Source organism: Periplaneta americana, chromosome 3 (genome assembly GCF_040183065.1).
Source record: "Periplaneta americana isolate PAMFEO1 chromosome 3, P.americana_PAMFEO1_priV1, whole genome shotgun sequence".
Taxonomy (NCBI): Eukaryota; Metazoa; Arthropoda; class Insecta; order Blattodea; family Blattidae; genus Periplaneta; species Periplaneta americana.
Genome location: NC_091119.1, coordinates 183,277,294 through 183,298,954, shown reverse-complemented (window position 1 = coordinate 183,298,954; position 21,661 = coordinate 183,277,294). Strand labels below are relative to the sequence as shown.

At 33.4% G+C, this 21,661-nt stretch overlaps 1 protein-coding gene across 1 annotated transcript in view; it reads left to right on the top strand.

The window, feature by feature from the left end:
- The window catches only part of dsh (Segment polarity protein dishevelled), a 69,152-nt gene extending 48,964 nt beyond the window's left edge, over window positions 1-20,188 (top strand). Inside the window, exons 16-17 of the mRNA XM_069822377.1 lie at window positions 14,842-14,922; window positions 19,548-20,188. Coding sequence (XP_069678478.1) covers window positions 14,842-14,922; window positions 19,548-19,588 — 122 coding nt within the window. The 3' untranslated portion in view covers window positions 19,589-20,188. The remainder of the gene's footprint in view (window positions 1-14,841; window positions 14,923-19,547) is intronic.
- Window positions 20,189-21,661: the final 1,473 nt, after the last annotated feature.

The window sequence follows — 21,661 nt, the reverse complement described above, 5'->3', positions numbered from 1 at the left end:
GTTGAATACTCCTATTAGCCATGTTGCATATTAAATTCAGAGCATGTACCAATGCAGCAATAAGGATATCGTCATGTATAATGTTGTGGTTAACCTTTGGTACCAACTTAAAAATAGATAATATCGCATGTCCCACCTTGTAGATGATACTCAACACTTAAAGTGAGATAAAAAGGGAACAGAGATTGATCGAACAGTGACAACTTGGGGGATTTGGGGTGTGATGATGCATGCTTTCATGATTGCTGTCATAAAATCCGTCCTTCAAGCAATTGTCGTGTCACATCAATTTATTGCTTATGCAAGGTTTGGGTGGGAAGAGTGATTAGCAACATCAGTTTCTGTTGTGATTGCATAATTCATACGTGAATCTTGCTGATGGGGGATTGGTGTTCTGGTGCCAACAACCCCACTACACTACAGTACATTAACCTACATTGCTATCCATATTTATAAAGTAGCTCTCTTCTCTTCACGATCATATTACACCAACTCCATTTCTCTTCTCAAAAACTATTGTTTCAGGAATATTATTGTTCAGAACGAAGAATTTTGGATGATTGCTGTGATAAAATGTTACAGTGGAGAATAATCAGTGCAATATAATTTAGCATTATTTATATAGACTTTTTTTCAAGACTATACAGATTGGATGATTTATCCGAGAAGAGATGTAAATGGGAAGGATAGAGGTTTCACTGTAATAATGTAGGTCATATTTAGGGAGTTCTACATTTTGTTACACTACAATTATCTTCTCTGCACGACCATGAAGGCTGCAGTGCAGTAAACAAATGTATGCTAGCTTAGCTAATGAGAACACAATTGCTAAATTGCTGGTAACATTGTCCTTAGACATTTCTTTCCATGCGGATTACCAGCATTATTTCTAAAGGCCCACTCCCACTTACCGGAATCGAAACGAAAAGTCTGTTGCCGCTCACATCTAGTGGAATCGATCCGCATAGTACTTTTGTGTTTTTCATACAAAAGAGAATAATTCTGCAATTTCCTTCGTTCATATTAAATTGTGATGTTTGTATACATATTATTTCAATAATAAACAAATTAAGCCTCCAAGAATGGATGTGGTTCATTTGTTTTTTTATGAAGGCTTCACGAGAACTTATGATCATACCCAAAACAAGAAATTCTGTTCCTGCAGTGGAATAAATATTCTAGCTCCTGAATTCTGTTCTGTTCGATTTGACGCGCTGCGCCACTTTCTGCTATCTTCCATTTAAATACATTGTGAAGACAAATTCTCTTTGATTCTATTCCGCTAAGTGGGAGCGAGACTTCACTCTTTCTTTCATAGATGGCGATATCGTAAAATTTCATGTGAATGAAGACGAGTTAGTTCCCTGGATCAAAAGTACAATAACACTACATGTGTATAAACGCGAGTATTTGCCCTTGACCAAATTACAGGAAGTCGAGACAAGGTTAGGTTGGGTTAGTTGAGGGGATAGAAAAGTGCACAAGTGCATTCCTCTTTAACTATACTACCACTTTTCAAATGTTGACAGTATTACTTCAGTGGCTTCTGCTAGAGACCGCTCAAGTACAGTGCATTGCACGCAGCCAATCACAACACTTATATTCCTTCTTGGCTGCTAATCCTTATACAGGGACATCATTTTATTTTTACTTGCATTTTTATTGTACCTGCATTTCTGAATGTACTTCACTCTCACCCCTTCACTAATGTCCTTGCTCCCGTCAGACACACAAACTTACGGGCGCTGTTGTATTCGAAGTCTTCAAGCAGTAAAGTAAACACTGCAGTGTATAGTATGTTTCATAAATATGATTGCGTTTTCTATAGAAATGTTAAATGTTATGTTTTATTTAACGACGCTCGCAACTACAGAGGTTATATCAGCGTCGCTGGATGTGCCGGAATTTTGTCCCGCAGGAGTTCTTTTACATGCCAGTAAATCTACTGACATGAGCCTGTCGCATTTAAGCACACTTAAATGCCATCGACCTGGCCCGGGATCGAACCCGCAACCTTGGGCATGCATTTTCTATAGAAGAAAGAAACTATATTAATAATATCGTACTAAAAAATTATATTCAAGAAACGATAAATTCAATTTCAGAGAATATGCTTCAAAATGTTTTTAATAATATGCGTACTGAATTGAAACCTGCATTGTAATGAACGGCAACCATTTTCAGCAACTTGTTTAAAAATTCAGATTAGCTTCTTTTGAATTGAGGTGGCTAGAAGCAAAGGAATGCTAGTGACATTTGTAATAACATGAGTTAAGTGCATCCAGTGTAAGCAAAAGTATCTAAAATTTTAGTGGCAAAGGGATATTTTAATCGCATCACACATTAAAATTTAAATAAAAAATTTCACCGATTTTACGAAAGCTTAAATATTTAAACCCCATTTTCTCAAAAGTAACTTAAAGTGCACTTACAGCCCGTTACTTATGACCCCCTCAATTTAAATGCACTCTCTATATTGCATGATAACATCAATAATTAATACGCTAAATAAAGTAGATATTACATAACAAACATAGCCGCCTGAAAAGTTGAGTTTTTGAAAAAAAAAATGTTACTAATCTACTGTATTTTGATAAATTCCGTAAAAGTAATGATCAAACTGAAAATCGTAATATCGTATTTCCCTACAACATAAATGGATACACTACTTTTCTCTCCTCCTATACCTAGTAAAATGATGTGTTTACATATTGCACTAGTAACATCAAACTCCTGTAATGAAAGGGGGCAACAGTGTTTCCGAGTATAGCCAGGTTAATGTTAAAAATGTTGGTAAAAATAAAGTGATGTCCCTGTAAAAAAGAAAATGTGGTATTTGGCAGGCAGGTGGGTCACACATGTTTCTACGGAAATAACTTCTCCGAACAATCCAGGTGACCTCCTACATGCATTCTGTGTTGCATATTTGCTTGTAAAGTTGTGGTGAAGGCAAAAGTAGGTAACCCATACCTTACCCATGTTGCTGTTTCTACTGCTTCTTCTCATATCTCTCCAGAACTGGAAGTAAAGTGGCTGGATTCATTAACATTTCTTTCTTTTCATAACTAAATCATTTTAAATCCTGTAACAGGATTTGTTACCAAACTAATAATTTTAAATCTTATAATACGATTTGTGACCACTATGTAGCAGGAATTGTGATGCTGAAAACCTAAAGTGCCCATTTCATTAATGCTAACAGGTACATCATATTTTCTTTTCTTACAAAGGTAGGAACCTGGAGATTCACTGCCGCTCTTACATATACCTGCCATGGATTCCTATCCTGAGCAATATTAATCCAATATCTACCATCATATCCCATCTCCCTCAAATCATTTTGATATTATTCACCCATCTACTTCTCGGCCTATCTAAAGTCTTTCTCCCTCAGGTCTCATATTTTCTTTAGGTTTAAATTTCTTGTGACCTCCTTTTCACTCCAACAAAACATTTTTGTTCTTTAAGAATAGGTCCACTAACATTTAGCATGTTTACTTTTGAAACAGTTCAGCAGAAATAACTTAAACTTTCTGTTATTGCTTTGTGGAAGAGATTTAAAATTTACTTTGCAAACAGTAAGTGTGTTATTTTGTACTTGATACTTTTGGAAATATAGTGTAGTTGAGAATTAAGGTATTTTCATCCTAAAGTTTCTTACATATACTCCATGAATGCGTCTTGGAATCTGCTTTTATATTATGAGGAATATTTAGATAAAACTGACAAAATTTTGACAGTCATCCAAAGGAATGAACATACTCTTCATCCAATTTTTCTTTTAGTACTCCAACTATTGCTTTAGAAGACTTAAAACTGCAATCTTTGATTTGTAAGGATTTACATTTTGTCTTAAGATACATTTTTGGACGGTTTTTTTCCTTCTATAGGTGAGAAATATGGCATAACAAAACTTAAATACTTAGGCTTACGTTTATGAATTTTATTGCATGGAAAGTTGCCATTAATGTATAACATCACATAGACACATTGCACATAAGTGCAGCAGCGGTTACGGCATGCTAATTGTCAGCATGAATACTAACTCTGTATTACCCAAAATTGCATTTAAAGTTCTTTATGGCTTTTAATTTTCTGAAATTCAGAAACTGTCCAATTTACAGTGCAGACCATAATATTGCATTGAATCGTTAATGTGATACTTCTGACACTGAGAAGTGAAAGTTAGCTACTCTAATATACTTTGCTCCAAAACATGATGGCCTTCCCTCATACCCTTCACCACTTAACTGTAGGAACGAGCAAGGGATGATAATGATGATAATAATAATAATAATAATAATAATAATAATAATAATAATTTATTTATTTAATCTGGCAGAGCTAAGGCCAGTAGGCCTTCGCTTCCGCCCAGCCAGACTCTCTTTCGCCCAGCCAGATAAACAGCTTAGCTTAGCTTAGTTGTCAATTCTTAAAGTCATTGTCATATTGTATTTCTGCCACGTGCCTAAGAGTTGAGGAGAAGATGGGAGTTAATGAGGATTTACCAAGTCATTGTCATATTGTATTTCTGCCACGCACCTAAGGGTTGAGGAGAAGATAGGAGTTAATGAGGGTTTAACAAGTCATTGTCATATTGTATTTCTGCCATGTGCCTAAGGGTTGAGGAGAAGATGGGAGTTAATGAGGGTTTACCAATTCCAGGAAGAAAGGCCGTCATGTTTTCGAGCAAGGCATATTACAATTAGTCTGTCTGGGTAGCGTAGATGGTATAGCACTGGCCTTCTTTGCTCGAGGTTGCTGGTTCGATCCCAGCCTAGGTCAATGGTATTTAAGTGTGCTCATGTCAGTAGATTTACTAGCATGTAAAAGATATCCTGCGAGACAAAATTCCGGCACACTGGCAATGCTAATATAACCTCCGCAGTTGCGAGCGTCGTTAAATAAACCATAATTATTATTATTTATTACAGTTATTTCTCAGTAACTTTAAGGTGAAGAATAGAATGCTTCTTTTAAGTTTGTTTGCAAAACCTGCTATTTTACTGTTTACAAACATTACAGGAAGAGCAAGAATGTATGAAATTTTTTTTTTGATCTTACCAATTTTAGTGATTATTTTTTTAAACGAATATTTTAAAATTTCTTTACTTGTCTCATTAGACATCATTTTGAAAATAAATGTTAGTTTCTTATAATTTAGTTAAAAAAATAACCTTAGCCACTTGCTTGAAGGACTTCAAGGAAAAATAACAATATTATATGTAGTAATTTCTCTTCAAACGTTATATGACAGAGATGTTTAACAATGAACACAGATTTGCCAACATTACTAATAAGTATAGTGGAACACAGACTTCTGAAGTGTTCAAGGTCGTACATAGTTTCGGCCGCTTACCCACCCTCCTCACGAACTTTTCCCTTTGCAAGTTACACTGCAAAAATAATCTCGTCAGTCTCCTTGTGCTCATCTCGTCCATTCATTCTTGATCGCCTCAATTCCTTTTAGGCCTATAGGTCGTTTATAATTTACTAGCGAGCGTCTCGTCAATTGTGAAAGAAGACTTATGAAATAGTGTTGTAGTAACACGAGATAATCAGGAGAAAGTAACTGATAAGACGATCAGGAGTGATTAAATGATTGGGGCGAAAGTGACAAGAGATGATAAAAAAAAGATTTAAGACAATGGGAAGGAAAATAAAATCCAGAACTATTAGGGTAGAACGACTGACGAGACGGCGTGAAATAACAGATAGCTGAGAACATTTTAATAGGGACATAGCTGAAAGGACAATAAGAACTGAATTAATTTGATCAGAAAAAAATTACTGAAGAAACAACTATAGGTGAAATGAAGGGAAGAAAAAAAAAGATTGACGAGATTAATAATAGGCCTAGTAAACGGATTGAAGAGACGATCAAGAGGAAAATTAGATGATGGACGAGACTATGAAACTGAAAATGAATCATGAGATGGTTAGGATAACGGAAAGGTGGGCATGGATCATTTTGTAGGGACTCAATCGCGTCAATACAAACATTTCTTAAAATGTTTAAACTAACACCAAAAGCTGTTGCCATAACTCTGAGTTTTATTGGAAGAAATAGCTGATGACTCACTGCTAGAAAGATATTAAAAATATTTGTAAACATAAAAAATGATCTATTTAGTCTGGCTACGCATATTTAGACTGTGAAGCATACTCGAACAATAATAGTATTTATTAAACACAAGTTATACAACTTTCAGACTTCTTTTTATTTGTTCTGGACACCTGACTTAGGATCTCGCAGTGACTGTGATTATGGAACATTGGTGGAATGACAATGATGAGGGGAAATGGGAGAACTCCGATAAAAAACCCTCGCGCCCACTTTGTTCACCATCCAGACGGGGATCGAACTCGGGTCGCCACGGTGCAAGGCTGAGAGACTAATCACTCGGCCACAAGTTATTGAATGCTTGAAAAAGTGTCTACATATATAAAATAGAATAACACAGCTTAAGTTTAGACAACTCTCAGCTATACACATAACACAGAAGAGCACAGCACAAGCTTAGACAGGATACTGAATTTCGGTTTTGTCTTTGCAGTGTAGGAAGTTCAGATTTTTACAGTAGAACCGGTCCCCAGCCCTTTAGGGTGGTAGGAGGGTGAGTAAGTTTGCAGTAAGAAGAAGGGAAAGTGTGTGACCTTGGCAACCATAAATGCTTGTGGACGACTATAATAATATACTTGTTTTTATTTGAATTTAAATTGGGGGGGGGGGAACTTTTTCATAAAAATCAGACTTAATGTTTTTCTTCAAAACCGTGGATAGTAGATTTTGGAAATTAATGCTGTGCTTTTCTACACTTTGTTTAGAAAAATAGAAGGTTTGAGACAAAAAATAATTATTAGCATGATATGGAAACAAAATTACATTTCAAAACACTGAAAATAGTGGATTTTGGAAAATAACTGAACTTCGTGATAATATTTTTAACATAAAATAGTAAGAAATAACCCCATCACTGCATTCAAGACGTGAAAGTGTACAGGGTAACATTTAAAACACAAAATTGACTTTTTTAATAGTGGGTTTTGGAATCAAGCTACTCTGCAGAGGTTAAATCACGAAGGAAATTTATTTTTGGAGGAGAAAAAAATTGTCAGGAAGTTGAGAATGAAAGGAAATGGTTAATAATCTGATTTCTGACTCAGGTTGTCTTTGTCGATATTTTCCATATAGTTACCGCTGGGTGAATGACAAAAGTCAAGTGCCCACCATTAGTTAAAAATATATATACAGGTTGAACATGAACTACTGTGGAGTATTGCTAATACTTCTTAAATTTTAATTTTACAAAAAAAAAAAAAAAAAAAAAAAAAAAAAAGAGTTTTATACAAAAGCTGTTGGAGATAAACCATACAATATGATACCAGCATTCAAAAAAGTTATTCAGGCATAGAGTGTGTGACGGTAAACTTTATTTTTTTAAAAGACACTCTATATTAAAATTTACATATTTCGAATCTCCATTAAATTTTACGTATGAATGTGTAGAAATTTTACCCATTCACCCTTTTAATGTCTTTTATGCTTGACTATGCCGAAATGTAGTAATTATACACCTGGTAGCAGTCCTTTAATGCATGTCATTAAAGTACACCTATTCAGATTTTCGATTATTCTCGGATATGCAATCGAAAGACAACAAGGGAAATGTCACGGATCCAATCCAATACTGTCGCAGAAGGTTATGTTTTGTTACTATAATAATTAGCGTTAATTGTAAATAATATTCAAATAAATTCAATTTGTCATCTCGTTTTTCAATTCTAAATCAATTTCCAGGTTATATCAAAATTAGTTCATGTTATTCTCTAGATTATATCAAGGTCAATGACATTATTGTTCCTCGAAAAAAATCAATACTTTCGCGTCTGCGCACATCTCACAATTTACGAGCTATGCACAAGGTCACTTCCACTCTTCAGTCAGATACGAATAAAATGAATACTTCTGAATAATTTCAAGTTAGAAATATGGTCGAGCATAAAAAGTCGTATGAAACTTGCCTATAATGGTAATTAAGATGCTCGTATGAAAATTATGAAACTCGCGCTCGTTTCATAAACAAACATACTCGCATCTTAATTACTATCATTATAGGCTCGTTGCATAATGTACTATTAACTATTTATTAAATTGTTTCATGCACTTCAAACTTGAGACAAGTAAGTATGTAAAACCATGTTGAGTTGGCCATAAAACTAAACAAAACACTATAACTAACCAAATTTTTCCACAGATGCTCAAAATGAGAACCATTCACGCCAAACAATGTCCCAGTCTATCACAGAAACAGTCCATTGTCTTTCTCACGGTTACATGACTGATCTGTTCCATCGCATATCATAATAGACTATTTTCGTGATAGACTGGGACATTGTTTGGCTGTGAATGATTCTCATTTTGAGCATCTGTGGTAAAGTTTGGTTAGTCATAGTGTTTTGTTTATTTTCATGACCTACTCAACATGATTTTAGATACTTACTTGTCTCAAGTTTGAAGTCCATGAAAGAATTTAATAAATAGTTAAACAATATGAAACAGGTGAATGGGTAAAATTTCTACACATTCATACGTAAAATTTAATGAAGATTCGGAATATGTAAATTTTAATATAGTGTGCCATTTAAAAAAATAAAGTTTACTTTCACACTGTATGCCTGAATAACTAACTTTTTTCGAACACTAGTATCATATTGTTTGGTTTATCTCCAACAGCTTTTGTATAAAACTTCTTTTTGTAAAATTGAAATTTAAGAAGTTATTAGCAATATGCTATACTTATTAATCATCTACATCTATATTTACTCCAAAATAATTTAAAATATTTCATTCTGTACTATAACAAATGTTAGTGTAATATTATTTCAGTGTACATTGTATGCTACATATGCATTGCATTTGGATCATATACAGTAGAACCCCGATTATCCGTCATCCTATTAACCGATTGGTGGATTATCCGTCTGTCTTGCTTTCGCTTTTTTTCTGCAGAAATATATAAAGTACTGTACATTGTATCAGCATGTTATTTTTTCCATAGTATTATTACCAAGTCCTTTTCCTTATACAGTATGGTTACCTGTTCGAATTGTGATACTGTATAACTTCTGTGTAAAATATCTTCTACGAGTGTCAAAAGAAATATTGTTGTGCTAAGTATCGGGGTAAAAAAAGGGTAAATAATTGAGTGGGTTGGGGAAAGAGAAACAGAGGCTCATCTCACACCAGAATACGAGTTTGGAGTGTATGAAGTATGTAAATCTACAACACAAGACCTCCACTATTCATATCTTTCCACAGGCAGCCATTAGGAGTTTCCTTCCCCTTCAAAACCCTTCGTTAACAACAAGACTTAAATTAGTGAACTTGTGATCTACTATCTAGTGTGTTAAATAGAAGGCCATAGAGGAAATTACCAAAGTGTAAGTATTATTCACTAAATTTACGAAATTTTTATGGTACGGATTATCCGATTTTTTCGTTTCACCGTTCAGCCCATCCCCTTCATTACCACGGATAATAGAGGTTCTAATGTATAATGATCTCTTATTAGTGTGATAGATATTTTGATTTTTAACTTGTTTTTGGTAGTACCATAATTTTAGAACTTAAATATTTCCCAAATTTAATTTTGTTAGTTACTCAACATTGGTTGTTGACTGGAATATGGAATTATGCTTATCCTGGAAAATATTTTTAGAGTTTTTCTCTACGAGGTGTACGGAAATGCAATTTGAGAGTACCGTAGGTTTCACTGTGTGCAACATTAAGAATGATATCTGTTTACAGTGAAGGAATTATGGCCATAATTATCCCAAGGGTTGCCCAAAATTTGCAAGAATTTTGGAACTTTGAACACACAGTCTTGCATGTGCATGGTTTGTGATGTACCGAAGGAGAAGGTTTATAGATAAGCTTGCATGTTCTGATCAATGACTTCTTTCTTAAGCAGAGCTATAGATGATCATGTCATTTGTATATACATCATATGCATCTTCTTCAAAAAACACGTTGTAATATTGTTTTATATTGTGTAAAAAAGACAAGTTTCTAACTGATATAAAATATATTTGCTTTTATACTGTGGCAATATTCGTGAATAATTATAACTAGATAATGATTTGGAATTGTATATACTTTATTTAAAGAGGTTGTCATATCTGAAAGATTACTAATAGCTTCACAATTATTAGAAGTATTCTAAAAAAGAAAAAGCTTTAAGAAGGGAAGATTTTTGCCCTATTTAATTTTCCTTATATCTAGTACTAGTTCTTGTAGAAGTCAAAAAGTTATATTTTTACGTTGATTTGGAGAATGCTGGAGCTCTGAATTCTCACGTTAGTTTATTTTATATGAGAAATACATTGCTTTGTTATTAATGTATTGACTGCCATGAAATATTGTTTTATAAAATAATAAGTCTATGAGCTTACTGATATTCTATGAAGAATGAGTTTACCAAATGCCCATTAGTTAGCGTGGAAAATGAATTGGGACTTGTCTTGTTTAAATTGTTATTTGATCAGTCTTCTTAATGTAAAAATATAGTGGGACTAATTGTTATTTGGTAATTATAATTAATTAAATTATTGTTATAATAAATCTGATTTCCGGCTCCAAAATTTACGTGTTTATATAAAATTCTTAGGCTTGTTAAGTTTATTTTTTGGGAATATAGAGTTTAAAATTTGAGCTACTCCAAAAAAGCTAGCTAGTTCTCACTATATCTTGAAAATTGTTCATAAGTAGGTCATAATGACTAAATTATAAATTAAATTTATCAGGATCAGTTAAATATTTTGTAAGATACATTATGAATGCTGCTTAATCTGGCATAGTTTTGTATAATTTTATTTTGATAATGAATTATACATAATTTCAAAATCGCATAATACATGGATTTCAGTTTTATTACGTAGTGGTTCTTGATGCAATGTGTGTAAGTTTATCAGGAGAAGACATGAAGTATATGCATCACTCATTTCAAGAAATTAGTTCTAATTCTTATGTAAATAAGACTTTAAAATTAAATACAGATTTATATAGAATGCCAGAATGTTTACTGTAATTTCTGTCAAAACATTCATCTTTGTTGTGTGATTTCTCTTCTGAACTTCACTAGTTCAGTTATACGTATATGTTAGTAAGTATTACTATATTTCATTATCATAAAACTTTGTTGATGAACTATATTATGTTCAACCTTTCAAGTGGCTCATTCAGTAAACATAATGCTTATTGTGTTTTTGCCCTGTTGCCTTTCTTAGACTTCTAGTTAGAACTTTTTGATCCGACTTTTTTTTTTAATAAATTCATAGGAAGAATCCTTGGACGATATTCCCAATTTGTCTATTTTAGAATGTGTCATACACACTGACGTACTTGGTGTCTAATACAAACTTAAGATGATAATCAAGAGCACATGAAAATAATGGTGGTTCACGGGGACTATGTAATTCTAAAATAGCAACTAAAGTGGCAACTAATGGAATGGAGGTCAACTTAACTATCTTCTGAAGTGTTGCATATTTTTCTTCCATTCATAGGTTTAGGTATTTTTGAACAAATGCATACAAATCTTTGTTTGAATGTAGATGAGCATGACTGTATGTTGCATAATTTTGTAAAATATTATTTTTGTTAGTGCCGATATTGTGTAATCTTTATATTTTGTTTTGCTTCCTGTTTTAACCTGCCTTCATTTTTGTATTCTTACACATCTTTCCCCTCTATGAAATCTGACCATTTATGTTCTGAGGGAGAGATTCGGAGGACTAGTAAAGTGTGACTTCACTTGGTGATCACCAAATTTCTGTAATTAAACGCCTTCTCTTGAATATTTTTTAAGAATAGTATAGTTTCTGTAATTTATTTAGACTATGAAGAAAGCACTTATGTTAGTACTTCATAAGAAATTAATTTGTGCATATTAATGAATTCTGACACAAAACTTCTGTGCCATTTTGTTATAGCCTCATGTGGTATTATTGAAGTGGAAGGCCGAATAGTCACAGGAACTGATTTTTTTTCTTTATTGCTGAATTTATAAAATGGATGACAGTTAGCGATCTTGCTTTTGTCTAGCACTTAACTCTTAAATCCTCTAAGGACTTGTTTTTGGTTCAGGAATTCTTTTATGTGGACTTTGTTTTGTTCCTACCAACACTGTTTTCTTTCCATCATTGTTTAGTGGGCCTTATGTATATTATATTATTGTGATTATTTTTTCCACTATAGTTATATTTATTTATACATATTCCAATAACAGTTTATAGATGTCGTTTGTGAATATTATACAAAATAGTCTCAAGAGAGAACTATTAATTTTTTATTATAGTTCTGGTCAATATACTCCATTTCTGTAAAAAAAAATGCACTTTTTCTTTTATATAGTTATGTCATAGGATATGCCATATTTATTTTTAATAAGCACACACGTAAGCAAAAAATCAAGACTCAAATTATTTATGTTTTCGTTTATATTCTCTGCTGCACCTGTTCCGTGAATTTGAAGATGAAGCGCTTGTTGTTTTCAGTAATGTTGCAGGTATCTATATTATTTTATCACAGCCCTTTCTCATTAAAGATACAGTGAAACCTGTTCAAATTGGAACCTGAATAATCCGGAATCCTGTCTATTTCGGAACAATTTATTGGTCCCGGCGAAATTCATATGTTGTTGTTGTTGTCTAGTGCCTTGCATCTGGCAATGAAGCCATTAGCAGTCGTGCTTTCCAATACTTTTGAACTTACATATGGCCTATCACAGCACAACAGCGTCCCTCAGCGGCACATGAGGGAAAGGTCGGTGGATCTAAATAACATCTATTTAGTCCTCCCGGCTAGGTCCGACGGACCCGTTGACCGACAGGTGTGGTCCCCCTTGCATAATGGGGGTTTAAGTCTGGTGATATAACTGCCACATTGTAAAAACTGGTGACCGTTAAGAAAACAGTTACATGAAAGCCACACTACTTTCCAACCCAGATATAATCCCCCAGAGACCAAGGGAAACAGCAGTTGCAGCCTTCAGACTATTGACAAATCATGACTGTGTAGCAAGTCATCTCTACAGAATAGGTAACTCAGCTTCACCAATATGTGTCCTGTGTAACGATCCAGCAGAAATGAATGAAGACCACTTGAAGACCTGTGAAGCATTAAGATCAGAAGAAATTCATATGTATTATGTGTAATTTTTCCTGAATAAAAACGGAAACTGTCCAACGCGGAAACGGAAACTGTCTGCTACTGTTCAAAATGGAAATAATATTTTGGACACAATACTTTAATGTAAACTATATATTGAAACAGTATGTGCTTTCAAGGAATGTACGAAATACTAGTAGGTCACTGAAATAAAAACAATTTTCCTTTTTAAAATTTTTGAGGGTGCGAGTGTGTGTTGGCCTGTCAGTCATAAATTTTATTACCCTATTGACTAGGCAGACGAGTCCCTTCAAAGATGTTCAATGCTTCACCCCTGTATACTGTCGTAGCTGGGTAGAACGCAAGTGTATTAGTGATTTCGTGATAAAAAAAAAGGTGCGTAAAAATGTTGCACTATCATTAACTGATGAAGTAAAAGTTATCGAGGAAAATGAAAAACGAAGAGTATGGAAAATAATGTTGAAATTTATGAATGGAAAACTCAGGTGTAACTTAACACTTTCAAAAATAAAGGCCGTATCATGAGTGAGTGGCTTGCGGTCAATAATGGTGACATAAAAAGAAAGAGAAAACAACTGGTTACGTAGAAATAAATGGACTGTTATGGGAGTGGAGCCCCTTTCAAAGATCACGCAAATTTCTGGACCTATTCTGCAAAGAAAACCCTTGAACTGGCAAAGAAATTAAATAATCCAGGATTCAAGGCTTCTAGGCTCCTAGTCCAATTAAATAATGTGCTGTGATATACAGTACAGTATTATATTATAGTATTAGATATTAAATTTAGTGTAATTAATAAACTTTACAGTGTGAGTTACGATACAATTTATACACGAAATGAGATTTTCATCAAGATCATTCACCAATTAAATAAGTGACAGGAAGCTGAGTTAATGTCAGTAGTGTTCAACGGAATATTTTGTAATTCCTAAAATTTGCGGCATGCCATTTTGTTTTTCATTTATGCAAATGATAAAATATTCCATTTTAACTTCACACCTGAATAACACTGAAACCTGTCCACAACGGAAAAAAAATTAGGACCATGTCACTTCCGTCTTGAACAGGTTTCACTGTATTAAATTATGTTGATGAATTTACTCTAAAACTTGTAAATATTAGTTGAACAGTGGCCTAACATCACTTAAATTATGTTGGATAAAATAAGACTTCTCTTGAAACAGTAAAACAATGCAGTTCATCATTAATCTAAACTCTTTTGGAAGTAAATGATTCTGTAAATGAATAGGTTTCATTTTATCTCCAAAATTGCTAGGAAAAACTAAATGCACTTGTATCAGTTTCTGTGGGTTAGGCCATTGTACTGCGTACTCCATATACGAATGTTAGGTAAATAATTTATAACACGACATATTATTTGTTATTCTGATTAATTTTGACCAGAATGTATTGAAATGGAAAGGTGCAGCAAAGCATTGAAACTTTTTTTTTTTTGTTCCAGATGAAGACAAATAAATATGGTATCCTAATGGCATCATCCTTGCATTTCCATCCACACCCTTTGTTTCTCATTACAAGGAAAATTCCTGGTGTGTATAGTATTCCGGACTTTTTCCCTTATAAATGAAAAGGGAATTGTATTTAACCTGTACATTACACCATGTCCTTGGTGTTTCTGTTGTCGACAGTGCGAGGGCAGCACCACCAGGCCCCAACCCAAGATACATATTGCCACATTCACAGCTACAACTCCAAAGATGTTGAAACATGTGAGTTTATTTTTATTCGTCAGGCATGTTTAAATGTTAATGTAGTTTGTGTCTGTGTTTCTTACTTTTTCACTATATGAAGTGTAAGTATGTTTTATGGGTTTTCAGCACCAGTGATGGTAAGAAATTGGCTTTTGGCATGCTGTCTATTCATATACTGCCCTTTCTCCAGAACTCTTACATGGATTTATTTTTGTTACTAGCCGTACCCGTGCGCTCTGCTGCACCTGTTAGAAATAAATATAAAGTAATTACGTAATTAAAATAGGACGTTTGATCCAGGGAACATTCGTGTTTGATAGAAGGATAAATCGTTTAATATGTTACTTAATTTAAATTGTATTTAAATAATTAAAATGCGATCATTTTGGTCCAGAGAGCAATCATTTGGTTCAATGACAATTCCTTTAACATGTTTCTTTTATTATTATTACATGCAACCATAGTTTAATGAAGATTGACATATCATTTAATTTTAATGTGTATACTTTATATTACTTGCTATATGTTTCAGAAGTTACTGTAATAACATTGTAGAATTATGTCCATCTAGAGAAACTACACTTTCCAATGGTGAAATAATAATTAAACAATTAATTAGCTTCCGATATTACTTAATACAAACACTGAAACATTCTCTGTAGGCTATGTTTAATAGCTTTCGATTATTGTTGCCCAAGGCCCCTTATAGACGGAGTCATTTGTTTTTATTTCAGTACAGCGTCTTAGATGGCATTGTTATTGTAATTTTAAAACTCATTTATCTCATTAAATATCAGTCCTATCAAAATTTTGTATAGAATAAAACTTATCGGAAATTATTTTTAAAGAAACTTTTGTTATGTAACATTTTTCATGAAAATCAGTAGTAAGCGAGATATTTCGATTCATTTAATTCAGGCCTCCTTATAACCCCCCACCCCTTTTAAATAAAGTATTTTGAATGCCATATAGCCTAAAATCTAAGTTACAACGAACTTAATTTATATTCCAATTTTCATATAAATCAGTTCAGCCATTATCGCGTGAAAAGGTAACAAACAAACAGACAGACAGACAGAAATACATACAAACAAAAATGTCAAAAAAGCGATTTTCGGTTTCAGGATGGTTAATTATACATGTTAACACCAATTATTTTTGGAAAATCGAAAATTACCAGAAAAAAATTTGGCTACAGATTTATTATTAGTATAGATTTGGAATTTGTGTGTTAATTTACCCAGGAGATATCAGAACTTTGAATTGAATAAAAGTAATAATTTTTTTTACTTGGTTATATAACAACGCTGTATCAACTACTGGGTTATTTAGTGTTGATGGAATTGGTGATAGCGAGATGAAGCAGAGAATTCGCCATAGATTACCTGACATTTGCCTTATGGTTGGGTTAACATGAAAAGTACAGGAATGTTTCTGGGATCTCAGAAATAAAAATGAGTAACTGTGAAAAATGTATAAGTCTGAAACATATGAAAGAAGTTTTTACTATATAAATTACTCTTCATTTTTGAAATACAAATTATTACTTTTTCAATTTCTAATCTTAGTCTACAAACGATGAAAAAGTAATGGAACAGAGAAAAATTCTCTCCGGCACCGGAATTTGAACCCGGGTTTTCAGCTCTACGTGCTGATGCTTTATCCACTAAGCCACACCGGATACCCATCCTGGCGTCGGACAGAATCATCTCAGTTTAAGTTCCAACTCTTGAGTTCCCTCTAGTGGCCACCCTCTGCACTAAGTCATAGATGCCTATGAATGTAGGACTGAACTCCACACATGTGCTGAGGTGCACTCGTTATGAGTGACTAGTTGGCCGGGATCCGACTGAAAACCCGGGTTCAAATCCCAGCGCCGGAGAGAATTTTTCTCTGTTCCATTACTCTTTCATCGTATGATGACGCAGAATATCTGCATGGAAATATCATATGTACATCGGTACATTAAAATAATATATATGATATGCGTAAATCACTTCGTGATTTAAGACGGCGCTTATTCCGTCGGATCCCGGCCAACTAGTCACTCATAACGAGTGCTCCTCAGCACATGTGTGGACTTCAGTCCTACGTTCATAGACATCTATGACGTAGTGCAGAGGGCGGCCACTAGAGGGAACCCAAGAGTTGGAACTTAAACTGAGACGATTCTGCCTGACGCCAGGATGGGTATCCGGTGTGGCTTAGTGGATAAAGCATCAGCACATAGAGCTGAAAACCCGAGTTCAAATCCCAGCGCCGGAGAGAATTTTTCTCTGTTCCATTACTCTTTCATCGTATGATGACGCAGAATATCTGCATGGAAATATCATATGTACTTCGGTACATTAAAATAATATATTAGTCTACAAAGTTAGGAAAAAGAGTTCTACATAGCTCAGTATTAGGAATCTTGAAAACTTTTGTGTAAAGATCTCTAAATAAATTTTTGTGCATCATTGGAAGTCCTTTATACTTTGTATATTGGCAAATTAACACATATGTATACACTTTTACAATTAATTGCGTATTTCATTAAGAATTAATAGGAATATAGCTATTACTTATCTCAAAATGTCAGTGTTATAAAATTATCAGTTTACCTCCCTACTCTCAAATTCTCATTCCTACCATTTACTTCGTGCCTTCATGGTACAAGAAAAGTATACTAAGAAGGGCAACTGAAACAATATGTTCACTGTTGTTTTCATTTTAGTGATAAGTGTACTTGAGTGTTATGGTCTACATAATATTCAAATTGGACCTGATGACTACAGCTTTTGCATGACCCAAAGCTATTGCAACAAATGTATGATAAATGTATCACATTACATCCTCCTCACACCTAACTATAGACGAATATTGCAATTTAACTGGTAAGGCAGTAGTTTTCATCTTTAATTTGCTATAAATGTCCTAATGACAAAAATAAATCAAGCCTTCAATGATGTGGAGCTGTGTTTGATTTTCTCTGATTTAATTTTCAGTGAAAATCGATCATTTCTTTATTTCACTTTAAAGCCAATGATGTGACGTAAGCAGATGCCATTATTACAGGTTGAATTTTTTTTTTTTTCGTTCCATAATATTCTTACATTTGCTTTATAGCATAGAATGAAGAACATGTCCAATTCTTACGTTTAACAATAAAATGCAATACAAATAAAATGCAAATATGAAATATGTACAGAATTAATACCTTAATAACAATAATATTTTATACAATGTAATATGTTTAACATTTAATAGTATTAAAATATTTACACAGTACTGCGAAATGTCAAGAATTCATCTACAGAATAGAAAGTGTGAGATATTAAGTAATTTTTTAGTTTTACCTTAAATAATGCAGGGTTTTGGCTATGATTCTTAATGTCTTCAGGAAGACTATTGAACATTTTTATCGCCATGTAACGTACTCCCCTTTGAAAGCATGATAAATTTGATGATGGCATATGAAAATCATTCCTTCTGCGAGTAAGTTATTTATACTATGTATGGCTGAGTTAGTTGGAAAATTTTCTTTATTACATAAGAGGAAATTTATTGTAGAGTATATGTATTGATTTGTAAGGTTAGAACCTCTAATTTTTTTTTAAATAATCTACATGATTCTCTAGCCTTTGCTCGAACTATTATTCTAATGGCTCTTTTTTGTAATAAGAATATATTTTTACTATCTACAGAATTTCCCCAAAATATTATTCCATAGAACATAATGGAATGAAAATAGGCAAAATATATTGTCTTTAAGATACTGCTGTTTAGAAATTGTTGTAACGACCTAATTGCGAAGCATGCTGAGCTAAGTTTGGGGGTTATTTCTTTGATATGATTTTTCCAATTTATTGTATTATTAATATGCAAACCAAGAAATTTGGTTGTTGATGTTTCTAATAGAGGTATATTGTTGATAGTTGTGTCCAATGTTTCAGAGATTAAATTTGTAGTGGCTTTAAATTGAATTATGTTAGTTTTATTAATGTTTAATGCTAGTTTATTGATTGTAAACCAGTCATAAATTTTAAGGAGAATTGTTTCTGTTTTATATTTGAATGTGGCAAAGTTCTTTTCTGTAATTATGATACTTGTGTCATCTGCAAATAGTATAGGATAGCCTATTCCTTTTATTATGGGGCCAAGGTCATTTATAAAAATTAGAAAAAGAAGAGGCCCTAATATAGATCCTTGTGGGACCCCTATATGAACATTTCCCCATGTTGAAGAGCAACTGAAACAATATGTTCACTGTTGTTTTCATTTTAGTGATAAGTGTACTCGAGTGTTATGGTCTACATAATATTCAAATTGGACTTGATGACTACAGCTTTTGCATGACCCAAAGCTATTGCAACAAATGTCTGATAAATGTATCACATTTCATACTCCTCACACCTAACTATAGACGAATATTGCAATTGAACTGGTAAGGCAGTAGTTTTCATCTTTAATTTGCTATAAATGTTCTAATGACAAAAATAAATCAAGCCTTCAATGATGTGGAGCTGTGTTTGATTTTCTCTGATTTAATTTTCAGTGAAAATCGATCATTTCTTTATTTCACTTTAAAGCCAGTGATATGACGTAAGCAGATGCCATTATTACAGGTTGAAATATTTTAGAAGTAATGTTTTTTGTTTCAGTTGAGGATGGCTTGCTAGAATATCAATTTTCACACAAGTGAATGACCCAACGGACTTGCCTGTAATGCAGCTCATGAAGAATGGGGACATGGAATGAAAAGTGATGGACAGGAACTGAAGTGAAATCTTAATTTTATTAATAAATTGATAAACAAGATGAACTTAATTATTATAGAAAATAACATCCCAAAAAATATTTAAACAATGATGCTCGTGGAGCATCTTCATATGCATGGCAGATTACAGGGTTAACATAACCTTATAACCAAGCATCTCTTTCCATTTCAGAATCGTCTTTCTTATGCGTGATGTTCGTGTTCCTTCTTACCAACCCCAGTGCTCATTATTCTCGTTAGACTGTTGTTCCACTTAAGATACCATTTGAAGAATGCATTTTGGGAAGAGTGACTTCAGGATATTCTAGTATTATTTTATAAATTTGCATGCAGTTATTTAAAGGTACTTTATAGAGATTGCTAGCTGTTTGTATGTTTTACCTTACCTCACCTCAAAATTAATTTGTCTCCGGTACTATAACAGATAGACAAATAAAATTTTTACCAATCGTAAAACAGGCGCTACTGAGTTGATTGATCCCACAATAAGTAACTGGGATTATTTTCTTTCAGTTGACAATAATTAAACACTGGAGTGAAAATTGATATTCATTCATTCATTCATTCATTCATTCATTCATTCATTCATTCATTCATTCATTCATTCATTCATTCATTCAATGTGTTCTGCTCAAGGGCAGATATTTCATTGCAAACCCAGCATTCTCCACTCTTTCCTATATATATATATATATATATATATATATATATATATATATATATATATATATATATATTGCTCCTGGCTGGCATCATTTTCTCAGAAACTACTTGTCAAAATTTAATGACAATTTTTATACACATTGTTTAACAGTACACAGAATAAATATGGGAAATGCCTGTTATTATTTGCTTGAGAAGCTTTTGTCATCCAGTTTGCTGTCAAAAAAGCTGAAAATTAGAATTTATGAAACAGTTATATTACCTGTTGTTCTGTATGGTTGTGAAACTTGGACTCTCACTTTGAGAGAGGAGCAAAGGTTAAGGGTGTTTGAGAATAAGGTGCTCAGGAAAATATTTGGGACTAAGAGGAGTGAAGTTACACAATGCTGAACTGCACACATTGTATTCTTCACCTGACATAATTAGGAACATTAAGTCTAGATGTTTGAGATGGGCAGGGCATGTAGCACGTATGGGCGAATCCAGAAATGCATATAGAGTGTTGGTTGGGAGGCCGGAAGGAAAAAGACCTTTGGGGAGACCAAACGTAAGTGGGAGGATAATATTAAATGGATTTGAGGGAGGTGGGATATGATAGGGACTGGATTAATCTTGCTCAGAAATAGGGATTGATGGCAGGCTTATGTGAGGGAGGCAATTAACCTCCGGGTTCTCTAAAAGCCATAAGTAAGTAAGTTTAGTAGTAGTTTAAGATTGTAGGCGAAAGCTTTTTGACATTATAATAATATAATTTTTGTTGTGTTAATAAATTAAAAAATAATAATTTAATCAATCATTTTAAAAAGTGCTCAAGTCCGAAATCACAACAGCAATCAGATCTCCATAAAAATGGCATTATTTCAGGAATGGGGCCTTTTCAAGTGTTCTGTGAAAATTGTGCAGCTTCTGTACATCTTAATGAATCCATGGAATAATGCCATTTTTTAACAGGAAGGTGTATTAGAGTACGACGAATACAATAGCGTTTGTAACGGACTTTATCAAAAAATGTACTAGTGCCCTTTCTAAAATGACTGATTCAATTAAGAATTTACGTCAAAAAACTTTCATCCAATGTCAAACTACTATTAAACAATGTGTATAAAAGTTTTCATTAAGATTTGACAAATAGTTTCTGAGAAAATGGTACCAGACGGGAGATAAAAAAGAAAGAGAGAGAGAGTAGGAATTTTAGAAATTTTCACTCCAGTGTTTAATTATTGTCAACTGAAAGAAGAAAATCCTATACTGCTTTCCATAATGTCTGACAGGCAAAGTAAACATTGCCAGCAGAAGAAGGGAGAAAGATAATTGCTACTCAACCAATGACAGAAG